This window comes from Rhinoraja longicauda, chromosome 26 (genome assembly GCF_053455715.1).
Source record: "Rhinoraja longicauda isolate Sanriku21f chromosome 26, sRhiLon1.1, whole genome shotgun sequence".
Lineage (NCBI taxonomy): Eukaryota > Metazoa > Chordata > Chondrichthyes > Rajiformes > Arhynchobatidae > Rhinoraja > Rhinoraja longicauda.
The window spans coordinates 26,639,994-26,655,126 of NC_135978.1; the positions used below are offsets into that span (position 1 = coordinate 26,639,994).

Consider the following 15,133-nt stretch of genomic DNA (forward strand, 5'->3'; position numbering starts at 1 on the left):
TTCGATCCTGACTACGGGCGCCGTCTGTACGGAGTTTGTACGTTCTCCCCGTGACCTGCGTGGGTTTTCTCCGAGATCTTCGGTTTCCTCCCACACTCCAAAGACGTACAGGTATGTAAGTTAATTGGCTGGGTAAAATGTAAAAATTGTCCCTAGTGTGTGTAGGATAGTGTTAATGTGCGGGGATCGCTGGGCGGCGCGGACTCGGTGGGCCAAAGGGCCTGTTTCCGCGCTGTATCTCTAAATCTAAAAAAGTCACGGTTTAAGGCCAACTTTGCCAGTGACACCCAAGTCCCGTGCGAATAAGAGGACTCTCCCGAGAGAATATCTCACAGTATGTAAGCAGTAGTACGGCCATTGGTATAATGTTGGTAAATGGCCGTAATGTGTGCCGCTACACTACGGTGTGACCGGGAACACGTGGCCGCTGGCTGGGTGAGGTCACGTGGGGCGCGGGGTGGTGACGTCACCTTGTCCTGTATTTGGGAGTGAGATAGTTGGCAACACAAGTGGGCTGTTCTGTACATTCTGTATTAACCTGGGGATTGTGCTCACGTACAGGGATATTCTTGCAGAGCTGTATGCAAGAAAAAGTATTTCACTGTACCTTGGCACACGTGATAATGAAGAAACCACTGAACCATTGATAAATGCAGGCACTTCATGAGGAGGGAGCCCCTCTCTCTCATAGACAGTGTGATAAAGGCTATAGTCTATTTTAATAATGCAGGTTGAAGAATGGTGACCCAGATACCAGAGTATTCCCCTGCCTTTCCTTGAAATAGGATCGTCATAAGTACATAAGTTATAAGAGCAGAATTAGGCCATTGGGCCTATCAAGTCTACTCCGCCATTCAATCATGGCTGATCTATCTTTCCCTCTCAACCCCATTTTCCTGCCTTCTCCCCATAACCCCTGGCACCCGTACTAATGAAGAATCTGTCAATCACCGCCTTTAAAATATGGCATATGGCGATAAAACACATGACTCTTGCCCCATATCCCTCTAAACCTGTCTTTTAAATGTTGTTTATAGTACCTGCCTCAATGACCTCCTCTGGCAGCTCATTCCTTACACCCACCACCCAGTGTGTGAAAACGTGCCCCCTCGTGTTCCTATTAAATTTCTCTCCTCTCACCTTAAACCCAGCCCTCTGGTTCTTGATTCCCCTACTCTGGGTAAAAGGCAGTGTGCAAATGTCTGCTCTGCTGTTCGATAAGGTCCCCACAGATTGATCCAAATCCCATCTCTCTTAAGAGGACCATAAATTCCAGCCTTCAGAGCCCCTCTATGCGGCAGATTCTAAAGATTCACAATCCACAACAGTCCTAAACGGTTGACTTGTTATCCTGAAAATGTGCTCCCTGGTTGTCGACTCTCCAGCAAAGTGAAACAGCTGCCCTGCTTAGAATTGGGCATGTTTTCGCTGAGCTCACCCCTGAACCATAAAGAACACATGTGTGTTACTCTGTTCAGCAGCTGACCCATTAAAGTGGCTGCATCTGGTGTACGGATCCACGCACCACCATGTGGCTGGAATCAGGGTTGCAGCAGTGTGGCATGTCTCGCCTCACTGACTGGGTGCAGCACCGGCTAGTGGCAAGCTGCTGAACTGCAACGAGCGACTGGCTGGAGTAGGGTCTCGACTTGAAACGTCACCCATTCCTTCTCTCCTGAGATTCTGCCTGACAATAGGTGCAGGAGTAGGCCATTCGGCCCTTCGAGCCAGCACCACCATTCAATGTGATCATGGCTGATCATTCTCAATCAGTACCCCGTTCCTGCCTTTTCCCCATACCCCCTGACTCCGCTATCCTTAAGAGCTCTATCTAGCTCTCTCTTGAATGTATTCAGAGAATTGGCCCCCACTGCCCTCTGAGGCAGAGAATTCCACAGATTCACAACTCTCTGACTGAAAACGTTTTCCTCATCTCTGTTCTAAATGGCCTACCCCTTATTCTTAAACTGTGGCCCCTGGTTCTGGACTCCCCCAACATTGGGAACATGTTTCCTGCCTCTAACGTGTCCAACTGAAGAAGGGTCTCGACCCGAAACGTCACCCATTCCTTCTCTCCCGAGATGCTGCCTGACCTGCTGAGTTACTCCAGCATTTTGTGAATAAATCGATTTGTACCAGCATCTGCAGTTATTTTCTTATACCCTTAATAATCTTATACGTTTCGATAAGATCCCCTCTCATCCTTCTAAATTCCAGTGTATACAAGCCTAGTCGCTCCAGTCTTACAATATATGACAGTCCCGCCAGACCTGCTGAGTTACTCCAGCATTTTGTGAATGAATACCTTCGATTTGTACCAGCATCTGCAGTTATTTTCTTACACTAGACTAGCTGGAGTAACTCATCGGGACAGGCAGCAACTCTGGAGAGAAGGAATGGGCGACGTTTCGGGTCGAGACCCTTCCTCAGACCCGAAACTTCGCCCATTCCTTCTCTCCAGAGTTGCTGCCTGTCCCGATGAGTTCCTCCAGCATTTTGTGGTCTACCTTCCGTGTAAAGCAGAATCTGCAGTTCTTTCCTACACATTTTATACTGCACCTGGTCAATTTGCTTCAGTGCCCCTAATCCGTTCTCTCAAAGTGCTCTCCAATTAATCCCACAGCGTTCTCTTTCTCAACAATCCTACAATCGTTTTCCCTGCAGGTATTTAATTAATTCCCTCTGAAAGTTGTGTTCTTCACCCACTCTCAAGCTTCAACCTCCAAATTTAGCTTAGTTCAGTTTAATTTAGTTCAGATACAACCTGGCCCTTCAGCTCACTAGGTCCACGCTGACCATCGATCAACCCTTCACACTAGTTTATGTCATCCCACTTTCTCATCCACTAGGAGGAATTTATAGGGGCCAATTAACCTACAAACCCATATGTCTTTAGGAACGTGGGAGGAAACCGGAGCACCCGGGGGAAGCCCACCTGGTCACCGGGAGGACGTGCAAACTCCACCCACAGATAGCACCCGAGCTCAGGGTCGAACTTGGCTCTCTGGCGCTGTGAGAAAGCATCTCTACCCACTGCACCATGGTCCTTTTGCCAGTCACCTTAACGGAGAGAGGAGGTAGGTTTGAACGACAGAGTTGTAGATAGGAGGTGGGATCTCATTGACAAGAATGATCCGGGGATGATTGGGTTAACGCATGAGCAGCATTTGATGGCTCTGAGCCTGTACTCTGGAGATTAGAAGGATGATCTCACTGAAAACTGCTGGATAATTACAGGCCTAGAGTGAATGTTTCCAGTAGTGGGAGAGTCTACAACCATACAGTGCAGCCTCAGAATAAAGAGACATATCTTTAGAATGGAGATGAGGAGGAATTTCTTTAGCCAGAGGGTGGTGAATCTGGAAATCATTACCGTAGATAGCAGTGGAGTCAAAGTCATTGGGTATTTTTAAAAGCAGAGATTGATAGGTTCTTGATTAGTAAGGATGCCAAAGGTTACGGGGAGAAAGCAGGAGAATGGGGTAGAGATAGATCAGCAATGATTAAATGGTGGAGCAGACTCGATGGGCCGAATGGCCTAATTCTGCTCATATGCCTTACAGAAGGGGAGGGGAGTGGGACAGTGAGAAAATGGATGTACACTGGGATCAGGAAAGTGTGTGTGTGGGGAGGGGGGGAAGAAAAAGAACAGAGATGGACGTTACCAAAATATAAGAGTAATATCCAAGGTTAAAATAATGCAATGGAACCTGTTAGCCCTGGCCCCCTCCAGCAGCCCCACTAAAGGTTAGGAGCGCTCTCACCACAGATGGCAGCCCTTTCATATCATCATATCATATCATATATATACAGCCGGAAACAGGCCTTTTCGACCCTCCAAGTCCGTGCCGCCCAGCGATCCCCGCACATTAACATTATCCTACACCCACTAGGGACAATTTTTACATTTACCCAGCCAATTAACCTACATACCTGTACGTCTTTGGAGTGTGGGAGGAAACCGAAGATCTCGGAGAAAACCCACGCAGGTCACGGGGAGAACGTACAAACTCCTTACAGTGCAGCACCCGTAGTCAGGATCGAACCTGAGTCTCCGGCGCTGCATTCGCTGTAAAGCAGCAACTCTACCGCTGCGCCACCGTGCCGCCCATGCTGCGCTACCGTGCCGCCCATAGGTCATCCATGAAGGATACATTTAATCAAGCAAAACAATACTTTGCAAAGTATGCAGGTTGTTGTAATTGCTTGACATTTAATAGTTTTGCATTGAGGTGCATAATATATTGTTTATACAGTTGTACAAACACTAACACTGTAGTCAATGTACATTAGAGCACGTCATTTAAAACCACGCTGAGCCAAATCACGCAGAGGCTTTGTGTTGCCAGACCAACTGTTTGTTGCCTGGTTAATCAGCGGGTTAATGTGCTGACATTTACAAACACTGATATATTGCCTACGACCCTGCAAGAACGCAGGATACCAGTGTTATCACGCTACCTGTTTGACTGGCACGGCTGACTTTATTGGTGTGAGGCATCACAGTGGCACAGCTGGTAGAACTGCTGCCTTGCAGCGCCACGGACCCGGGTTCGACCCCCATCCACTGGATCGATTCTGACCTCGGCTGCTGTCTGTGTGGAGTTTGCAACCTTCTCCCCGTGACCGCGCGGGTTTCCGGGTGCTCCGGTTTCCTCCCTCATCCCGAAGACGTGCGAGACTATAGGTTATTTGGCCTCTGTAAACTGTCCACGTGTGTAGGGAGTGGATGCGAATGCGGGATAACGTGGAACTAGTGTGAATGGGCGATCGACGGTCGGCGTGGACTTGATGGGCCAAAGGGCTAGTTAACATGCAGCACCTCTAAAGTACAAAACTAAAGAAAGGTCCTGTCCCGAAACGTCACCCATCCTATGTCTCCAGAGATGCTGCCTGACCCGCTGAGTTGCTCCAGTATTTTGTGTCTATCTTATAACTAAACTAAAAGTAGTGAACAGTTGAAGACAGCTGGATTAGAGATTGTAAAGGATGCATTTGTTTTATTTTTGTGCTTGTTTTTGATCGTAGAACAGCGATGTTACTTCAGGCTCCTTGTAGTCAGTCCTGTTGGCATTTGCTGCCTCAAACAAGAGCTGCCGCCGGCCCTCGAAGAGTAAAATGCACGCGGCCATGGCCGAATTGAGGCTCTCCACGCCCGGAGTCATGGGAATGCACAGTCTCCGTCCTCTCGTCTTCTCCACCAACGAGAGAGCCTCGAGGCTGAGGCCGTGCGTCTCCCCGCCGACCACAATGGCGGTCTGTTCCTTCGCCCACGGCCGGTAGCAACTCTGAGTGTCCACCTTGGGCAGCGAGAGCAGGAACTCTTGCTCCTCGTCCTCACTGTCGCTCTCCTCGTACTCGCCCGCTGTGCGCGAGGACGTGCAGCTCTGCTCGCCCGCAGGCAGGGGGCCCGGGGGGCTGCCGACAACCGGGCAGGAATGGTCTGCCACGTGGACACAGGTGCTGGTGGAGATGTAGTTGGGAACCACCTCCCACTCCAGGCCCGATATCACGGCCATGCGGAAGTGAGCGCCCATTCCAGCCCGGAGCACTTTGGGCTCCCACACATCCACACAACCTGCGGGGGAAAGAGAGAGAGGGGGGGGGGGGGGGGGGGGGAGTGCAAGGAGAGGGATATCAAATTTCATTAATTCCCTGTATTGGCTTTTATCAACACAACACAGTAATTAATGCGTGAGCTCGGAGTGCAGGTCAGTGTTTGAAGATATCAATGGGCCAAAGGGCTTGGTTACATGCTGTATCTTGTCAATTAAAAAATAATTGTCCAAAATGATTAAATTCAATGTTGAGTGCAAGGGCTGCAACATGCCTTGATGAAAGATGTTGTTCCTGCAGAGGCTTCTTTTAGTTTTAGCGTTAGCTTAGAGGTACAGCATGGAAACAGGCCGTTCGACCATCTATCACGAGGTCTCTGTTGTCACACTTTCGCTTCCACTCCCGACACACTCGGAGTAATTTTACAGAGGGTCAATAACTCTACAGCCCAGCACACCTTTGAGACGTGGGAGGAAACCGGAGCACCCGGAGGAAATCCATATCGGCACGGGTGGAGCGTGCAAACTCCACACAGATTGCACCAGAAGCCAGGTTTAAAAACGCTGTGAGGTAGCAGCTCTACCAGTTACGTGAGTGTGCCACCTATAATTGAGGTATATAAAACTACATGGGGTATAGATAAAGTGGACAGCAATAAACTCTTCCCCAAAGTAGAAACATCTGCAGTCAATAAATCGGGATTTTTGTTCCGATTAGCGCAAACAGGTGCATGATGGCATGGAGTCAATGGGCCAAATGGCCTGCTTCAGTGCTGTGGCCTGGGCAACCTTGGCTGTCTTTGCTGCCAGTTAGTAGGGGTAGAGGTGGCGTTTAAACCAGTTGAAGCACTGCAAGCTGCTGCCCCGTTGGGAGACCCTGGAGAGAAAACAAACCAGCTGAGTGAGGGTGCAGAGGGTTACAGATACTGACCTTTGGTCAATAATATCTTCCTGCAGCCAGCTGCCGCTGCAGATCGCAATATTGTGCCCAGGTTGCCGGGATCTCGGATGTTGTCACAGATGAGGAAGAGGGGTACGCTGTGCTCTTGGTGAATTGGATACTTCATCTTTGAATATTCTGGCTTGACAAAAATTCCTGTAAAGAAGCAACAAGAACAGACAGGACATTTACTATTTTAAATCCTCGTTACTTGCCGTCTGACTTTTTTCACAAGTAGATTCCAGGCCAGACAAAAGTTGCGCACAATTACCACTGTTGTTCAGTTCAAGATCTTAAACGGAAGCCTGGCCTCCACTCAGTGCTTCATCACATTCACCTTGCCATGAAAAACTATCACCCAAATGTAGAAACAAGGAACTGCAGGTGCAATGTACAACAACAAATAGACACAAAGTGCTGGAGTAATGAAGTGGGGGGGGGGGGGGGGGGGGAAGGCAGCATTTCTGGAGAACATGGATGGGTGAGGTTTCGGGTCATGACCTTTGTTCAGACTGATGGGGGGGGGTTAAGAAATCTCTAGTAGGAGCAGGACAAAGAATGGCAGGTAATAGGCGAACATAGGCAAGTGGGGGGTTTGATAGGCAGATGGTTGGACAAAGGGGTGAGAGAAAAGGATGGAAGAGCTGTGAATTGTGATGGAACAGAGGTGAGGGGGGAAGGCGAGAAATAGGGGCAAGTCCAGGTGGGGCACATGGGAGGGGGCAAGAAAAAGGGGTGTGTGGGGGGGGGGGGGGGGGGGAGGGAGAGGTTGTTAGAGATGACCTAAAATTGGAGTCGAGAAAGTTAATTCATCAACATTGTTTGCCTCAAAGCAGCTTGGTATAAAAACACTTTGACATGCACCAATGCAAAGTGATAGAGAAGTACTACTCAAGTATTAGCTGGCACTTGCTTTAATATTAGCAGTGCGGCTTTTCTTTTAGGTCTGTGCATTGATATGTTGTCCCCACTAGTTCAAGAGTGACTCCCTCAAGGTCCGTCTCATCAGGCGAAGAGGAACTGTATTGTCAGAAGTAGTATCTGGTCCTTGTTATCCTGCTGTCTGTGGAAGCATGTGGTGTACAGAGGGTGGTGGGTGACTGGAATGTGCTGCCAAAGGTGGTGGTGATCAGATACAATAGTGGTGTTGAAGAGACTTTTAGATAGGCACATGGATAGGCTGGGAATGGAAGGATATGGATCATGTGCAGGCAGAAGGGATTAGTTTAATTTGGTATCATGTTCGGTACAAACATGCTGTGCTGTATTCCTATCTTATTCTTTTCTCTTACCAGCCTTGCTTTTTTGTTGCCATTCATGATGATACTGTGGAGATATTGTTAGCATAACGTGATTTTTGTGCATTGTCCAGCTTTAGAGATACAGCGCGGAAACAGGCCCTTCGGCCCACAAGCGATCACCTGGTCGGTACACAAGAACTATCCCACGCACCAGGGACAATTTTACAGAAGCCAATTAACCTACAAACCCTTACGTCTTTGGGGAGTGGGCGGAAACCTGAGCACCCGGAGAAAAGCCACACAATCACAGGGAGAACGTACAGACAGCACCCGTAGTCAGGATCAAACTCGCGTCTCTGGGCACTGGAAGGCAGCAACTCTACAGCTGCGTCATTGTGCCCCCAAACTGGACTTCTGGACAAACATTGACTTACAGATGTCTGTAAAAATGGAACCCATTCATTACCTGGGTATGGCCCGTATTGAGATAGGCGCAATCGGAATGAGATGCTGTTCTCTCCGACTCTGATTCTGCCGTTTTATCGGTGATATTTGGTACTTACCGAGTGCTCCCTGGGGCGTTACAAGCTCAGACCATATCTTTATCTCGTCAAACTTCACTTTGATCAATTTAACGTGCTTCAGTTTCTCCAGAGGCAATTCCTTCACACTGTCCATGTTACTGAAGAAGAGGGTCTCCAGCAACGCTCCGGCTTCCAAGGCGTCCGCGATCAGCCGCCAACCCTCCAGCAGGACTTTCCCATGCTGGTCACGGAATTTCTTGGACTTCACAATGGTCATAACCTTTCTATCAATAACAAGAGGAAAGAGAAGCCAGAATTATAGGTCAAAAATGGACCAAGAGGTTCAGATGCTGCCTGTGCCGCTGAGTTACTCCAGCACTTTGTGTCTATCTTCGGTGCAAATCAGCATCTGCAGTTCCTTCCTACACAGGTTCACCATTTAGTTCAGTTTAGAGATACAGCGCGGAATCAGGCCCTTCGGCCCACCGAGACCGGTGTCCAGCGATCCCTGCATGCTAACATTATCACACACGCACTGGGGACAATTTACAATTACAAGAAGCCAATTAACCTATAAACCTGTGGGAAGGAACCGGAGTTCCCAGAGCAAACTCAACACAGGTCATTGGGAGAATGTACAAACCACATACAGACAGCACCTGAGGTCAGGATCGAACCTGGGTCTCTGGCACTGTAAGGCAGCAACTCTCAGCCACCGTGACTCTGCAAAGCAGATTTTATTTTTTAATTACATTTTAAAAAAAAACTAAATTCCAGGACATAAAATCGACCAAGAGGTTCACATCACAAAAGGATCATAGAACTGTTCTTACATACAGAACTGTGTCAGGGAATGTAAAGAGTACCCTTCCTATTGATTTTCCAGTCTCTCTATTGTTAATTCCATCAATATTGCAGATAATATTTAGTTTACATGTTGCGAGCGTTCCCGTCTCTGAGCTTCCTTAATGCTCACCCCAGATTTGTATTGCTAACACTGATTGAGGTTTCTTAAGCATGCTGCATCTGAGGGGCGAGGAGGAGGAAGTGGAAATAAGAGCGTCTGTTGACCAGAGTTGGGGAATTGAGAACCGGAGGGCATAGGTTTGAGGCGAGGGGGGAAAGATTTAATCAGAATCTGAGGGGTAACCTTTTCACGCAATGGGTGGTGGGTGTACAGAATGAGCTGCCGGAGAAGGCAGTTGAGACTGGGACTATCGCAACACTTAAAAAATATTTAGAGAAGCCCATGGTTAGGATAGGTTTAGAGGGATATGGGCCAAATGTAGGCAGATTGGACTAGTGTAGATGGGACCTGTTGGACGGTGGGCAAGTTGGGTCGATGGGCCTGATTCCATGATGTTTGACTCTAACTGTTGCAGCACTGAAGTAGGCCACATGGCCCATTAAGCCTAATCGGATGATAGTCGAGCAATCCCTTCAGTGCCATTCCACATGTTCTTTCCCAGGTTCTGCAAATTATTCCCTCTCATAAATCTATCCAACTCCGCTGCCACCATTCTGCAGCTAGTCAATTCCAGATCAAGAAGGCACAAGATTGCAGATGCTGGAAACTGGAGCAAAAAAACTGCTGGAGGAGCTCAGCGACTCAAGACAGCATGAGTAAGACTTCACTTATCACCTTTCTTACCGGATGTTATAAAGTTGTATAAAATAATGAGCGGAATTGATCCGGTGGACGCACAGAGTCTCTTGCCCAGAGTGTGGGAATCGGTAACCAGAGGGCATAGGTTTAAGGTGAAGGGAGAAAGATTTTATGGGAATCTGAGGGGTACCTTTTTCACACAAAGTCTGGTGGGGGTATGGAACGAGCTGCCGGAACGAGGTAGTTGAGGCTGGAACTATCACGACATTTAATAAGCAACTAGACATGTGCATGTATAGGACAGGTTTAGAGGGATAAGGGCCAAACACATGCAAATTGGACCAGTGTAGATGGGAATGTTGATCAGTGTGGGCAAGTTGGGCTGAAGGGTCTGTTTCCACACTGTATGACTAAGACTTAGATTCCGGCATCTGCAGTCTCATTTCGACATCACCTCGCGGATTCTGTCACTGCCTCCACACTCCTCTTCCCCCACCTGGCTCTATTTGGCTTTTTTAATTTCTCTTTCATTATCTGTCTCCACCTATTACTCCCCAACCACTGTTTCCTGCCTCTACCACTCCACTCTATGTGCCTGACATCTCTCCCCTTACTTGGTTCCACCTACTGCCTGCCAGCCCCTAACTCTCCCTCTCCATACTTTAAACTGGTTGTCTCCCCTCTGCCCTGATGCAGGGTCTCTGCACAAAACGTCCACTATGCCTTTGTCTCCATAGATGCTGCTTGTCTCACTGAGTTTATCCGGCTGTTTATTTTTTTTCTTTTTGCTCTGAATTGCAGATCATTCTGAGCAGAATGTTTTTTCCCTGACATTCACCTTTTGCCCAAACTTTGAATGAGTCCCCAGAATGACTCACTAATGGGAATCGGTTCTGTCTATAAACCAGACTTCATCTTGCAGCAAAAGTGACCCCAGTCAACCGATAAAGCAAAAATGATGTTGACAAAGGATGCAAGTGTTTGAGGATGCAAGTAGCAAAATAGAGAAGAAAGAAAACTGAGGATGTGGTGTGAAGATAGACACAAAAAGCTGGAGTAACTCAGCGGGTCAGACAGCATCTCTGGAGTAAAGGAATAGGTGACGTTACTGGTCAATACCCGTCTTAATACTGAGAGGTGACTCCAGACTGAAGGATGTGGTGTATTAGGATTTCTAATTTCTGGATTTTGAAGGATATAACTGACAAGCAGGGTATTGTTAAATGGCGAGTGATAGTGGATAATGATGTTGAAAGGGACAGAGGTGTGCTCATACACAGGTCGCCGAAGGCCTTAGTTATGATGTAGCATGTAGTCCCGAAAGCATGTGGTAGGCCAGCCTTTGTTACAAGACGATTTCATGAGAGAAGGAAGCTTTATTGTAATTTTACAAGACCTTGTGGGACTTTGCTATATTGTAGGGTACAGTCACCTTCCCCCAAGGAAAAGTGAATGTGTTAGAGGAAGTTCAGTAAAGATTTACTAGACTTGGCTTGCTACAAATGTAAATTGTCCCTAGTGTGTGCGTATGGGGTAGGTTAATGTGCGGGAATCGCTGGTCAGTGTGGACTCTGTGGGCCGAAGGGCCTGTCTCCACACTGTATCTCTAAACTAAACCTCTTATGGCAAACCTGCCATAATGAGGTTTAGGAATGGCAGGTTTGCCAAAAGAGGTTTAGTTTAGTTTCATATTATATCATATCATATATATACATACAGCCGGAAACAGGCCTTTTCGGCCCACCAAGTCCGTGCCGCCCAGCGATCCCCGTACATTAACACTATCTAGTTTAGAGATACTTCGGCCCAATTTTTATGTCTTGTTGCTTTTTTCTGGTATGACTGAATGGTAAATCAAATTTCACTGTACCTTAAATGGTACACGTGACAAGAAAGGACCATTGAACTCAGCGACTCAGGTAGCATCTGCGGAGACAGAGGATTAGTCGAGACCTTACATTAAGACTGAAGACGTAGAGGGGAGATAGGGTCTGACAAGCGATGGGTGGAGCCTGTTGAGGAGGTGGGCAGATGGAGCCGGTAGAGGAGCGGTAACCACACTTGCCCCAACCCTCCCCTGCTGAGGGTGAGCCCTGCCGGGATGTTTGATCAATAAATCTACCACGGGACCCGGCATGGGGGACAAAGAAGTGATGAGTACTTTTTGTAACTTTGTCAGCACCTTTTGTGTATTTTGCATGCAAAAACAAAGAATGTCACAGCACCGAGCTAGGTACAAGTGACAATATAAAGTATCGTCATCATCCTTACGCCAGCCGCTTGTCTCCGGGGAGCGCCCTCTCGAACGACAGGCCGGGCAGCACGGCGGGGCCGAGGGGCAGCTGCCCGGCCCGACCACCAACGGGTCCAGGCCCCTCCTGCCCGGCCCGATCACGGAGCTCAGGCCCCTCCTGCCCGGCCCGACTACGAAGTCCAGTCCTCTCCCGACCGAGGGGCTGCTGCTCGGCCCGACCACCACCGGGTCCAGGCCCCTCCTGCCCGGCCCGATCACGGAGCCCAGGCCCCTCCTGCAAGGCCCGACTACGAAGTCCAGTCCTCTCCCGACCGAGGGGCTGCTGCTCGGCCCGACCACCAAGCTGAGGAACATCCTTCTGCCGGGCGGGACCACCGAGCCCCGGCCTCTCCCGTCCGGGAGGAGCCTCCCCGGCCCCAGCAGCTCCCTGCCGCCGAGTGTCCAGCACCTCGATGGGCCTCCTCCTCAGCGCTCTCACGTAGCGCCTCCCCGCAGCGGCCGGGAATGGGAGAGGAGCGGCCGGGAGGGGGAGACGGGCGACGGCGCCGCCAAACACGAGCACCCTGAGCGCCGCCATCTTGGTCCGCAGCGTCGCGCGTGCGCACCAGGCCGGCCGGGCCCGACGTCACCGGCCGGCATCTGCAGATCCTTCTTACACAAGTGATAGGTGGATACTGGTGGGGGAGGGAGTTAAATACCAGAGGTGAAAGGAGACAAATGGGGAATCAGATGCGGAAAGTAGAAGGGAATTGAAATGTAAAGCCAGAAAGTGGATTACGGGTGGAAAGGGAGGAAGGGTGGAAAGGGAGGAAGGGGGGGGAGCAAAGTGGGACACTTGATTGACACTGGAGATCTGATTGACAACTCAGCATCCCTCCTTTTGATCTTCAGTCAAGAGAGAGAGAGAGAGGCTTGAAAAGAGAGTGTTGTATTGTCATAGCTGAAGTAGCTCAGCGGGACAGGCAGCATCTCTGGAGAGAAGGAATGGGTGACGTTTCGGGTCGAGACCCTTTTTTTGAGTTTGAAGAAAGTCACCCATTCCTTCACTCCAGAGATGCTGCCAGAGATGTGGCCTGTCCACCGAGCTACTCCAGCATTTTAATCTTCAGCGTAAACCAGCTCCTGAACTGAGGTTACAGCACTTCTAGTATGTGTACTAGAATACTTCTAGTATGTTTTAGAAAGCTTTGTTTTATGTTGGGGCTGGGGGGTGGTTGGGTGAAACTTTTTAAAATCTCTTACCTCGACGGAGATGGGGGGGTTTTCTGCATCGTATCTCCATCCGCACTGCGGCCTAACATCGAGGAGCTGGCCGGGAACATCGAGGAGCCTCTTGCCGGGAATCGACTTTGGTGCTCCAGCCGCGGGAACCTGCGGACTTTAACATTGTGGAGCTTGGTTAGGGACCGACTTCAGAATCTCCAGGCCGCAGGAGCTTCAACAGCCCCGGTCGTGGGAGCTTCCATTGACGGCTGCAGGAGCTACGATCGCCCTGACTGCGGGTGGTTCGATTAACCCGACAGTGGGAGAATAAAGAATGAAGAAGTTTAGACTTTATTGCCTTCCATCACAGTGAGGAAAGTGGAATCCGCTGTGGTGGATGTTTATGTTAACTTTTATGTAGTTGGGTGTCTTGTTGCTTTTTATAGCATGACTATGGTAAATCGAGTTTCACTGTGCCTTAATTGATACACGTGTGTGAGAGAGGGGTAAAAAGGGATAATTGATTTAGACTAAGGATCCTGAGAAATAGCTGACTCGACCATGCTCGACTAAAAAAAGGGACCCTGAGAAATAACTGACCAGACCGTGCTCGGCTAGAGAAAAAAAAACTCGCAAGAACAAATGGTGACAGTCCAAGGACAAGTGTTAGAAGATAATCAGAGAACTGGGAGGAAGGCCAAAATAATCAGAGAACTAGGGGAGAGGGAGGGCATGAACTACTCTGTACTGCGCTTGCCTAATGAAATAAATGAATATTACTGTATGATGTGGAAGGCAACAGGGGCGGTGACGGTAGATTGTGCACCTCAGTGCTCCGATTGGAAGGAGCCCGAAGGGGAGGAATTAAAGGTGTAACAATTGTAAAATGAAGTGAATAAAAAGGGATTTTCCCGACCTCGGTGTGTCTCGACAGGGGAGGCACCCAACTCTGCAGACTTGCAAATAAACTATACTTGTTTCTCTAGATTGTCTCGAGCATCGTGATTGTGAGCACTCACACTTGCATCTCACACGTGATAATAAAATACCTTTGAACTTTCTTCTTCCATTTGGGTAGCTTACAAACTAATGGTATAAACACTGAATTCTTAAATTTCTGTTAATACTGTTCCCTACCCCCGCTCTTTTTCCTGCCTCCCCACACATTTCTCCCACTATCCCATTTCTCCCATCCCCCAGTGACCCTGCTCCTTCCCCCTCCACAAGCTCGCTTCCCATCAATGTCCCACTTTGCTTTTTTCCCCCCCCTTTCCATGTCCCTTCCACCCGTATTCCACTTTCTGGCTTTACATTTCAATTCCCTTCTACTTTCCGCATTTGATTCCCCATTTGTCTCCTTTCACCTCGAGTATTTAACTCCCTCCCCCACCAGTATCCACCTATCACTTGCGTAAGAAGGATCTGCAGATGCTGGTTTACACTGAGAATAGACACAACGGGACAGGCAGCATCTCTGGAGAGAAGGAGTGGGTGACATTTTGGATTAAGACCCTTCTCTAAAAAAGTTTCTAAGAAGGGTCTCGACCCGCAGCATCACCCATTTTCCATCCAGGGATGCTGCCTGTCCCACCGAGTTACTCCGGCATTTGGGGGCTGGGGAGGAATGATGGGAGGGAAATGGGCAGACACAGAAAGAAATAATAAAATCAGAGAAATTAAGCAGGGGGAAAACATTTTTTAATAAAAATAACAAAAAAATGTGAGTTGATAGATGAGATATTTTCTGCATTGTAATGGTATCATCACACATACTGTTCCCCCACAACACTGATTACACTGCGAGAGGCAT

At 48.7% G+C, this 15,133-nt stretch overlaps 1 protein-coding gene across 2 annotated transcripts; it reads right to left on the reverse strand.

Moving 5' to 3' along the window:
* Positions 1–4,221: 4,221 nt before the first annotated feature.
* mrm3a (mitochondrial rRNA methyltransferase 3a) lies at positions 4,222–12,728 on the reverse strand. Of its 2 annotated transcripts, none has more exons than XM_078422426.1 (4): positions 12,138–12,728; positions 8,300–8,544; positions 6,487–6,651; positions 4,222–5,578 (listed from the first exon to the last, which is right to left on the reverse strand). In XM_078422426.1, the coding sequence occupies exons 1-4, from the start codon at positions 12,695–12,697 to the stop codon at positions 5,001–5,003; spliced, it is 1,548 nt and encodes a 515-aa protein (XP_078278552.1). In that variant the 5' UTR covers positions 12,698–12,728; the 3' UTR covers positions 4,222–5,000. The 2 variants fall into 2 exon arrangements, with proteins under 2 accessions (XP_078278552.1, XP_078278554.1); XM_078422428.1 differs by lacking the exon at positions 12,138–12,728 and adding an exon at positions 11,737–11,787 and having other exon boundaries at positions 4,223–5,578.
* Between the last annotated feature and the right edge of the window lie 2,405 nt (positions 12,729–15,133).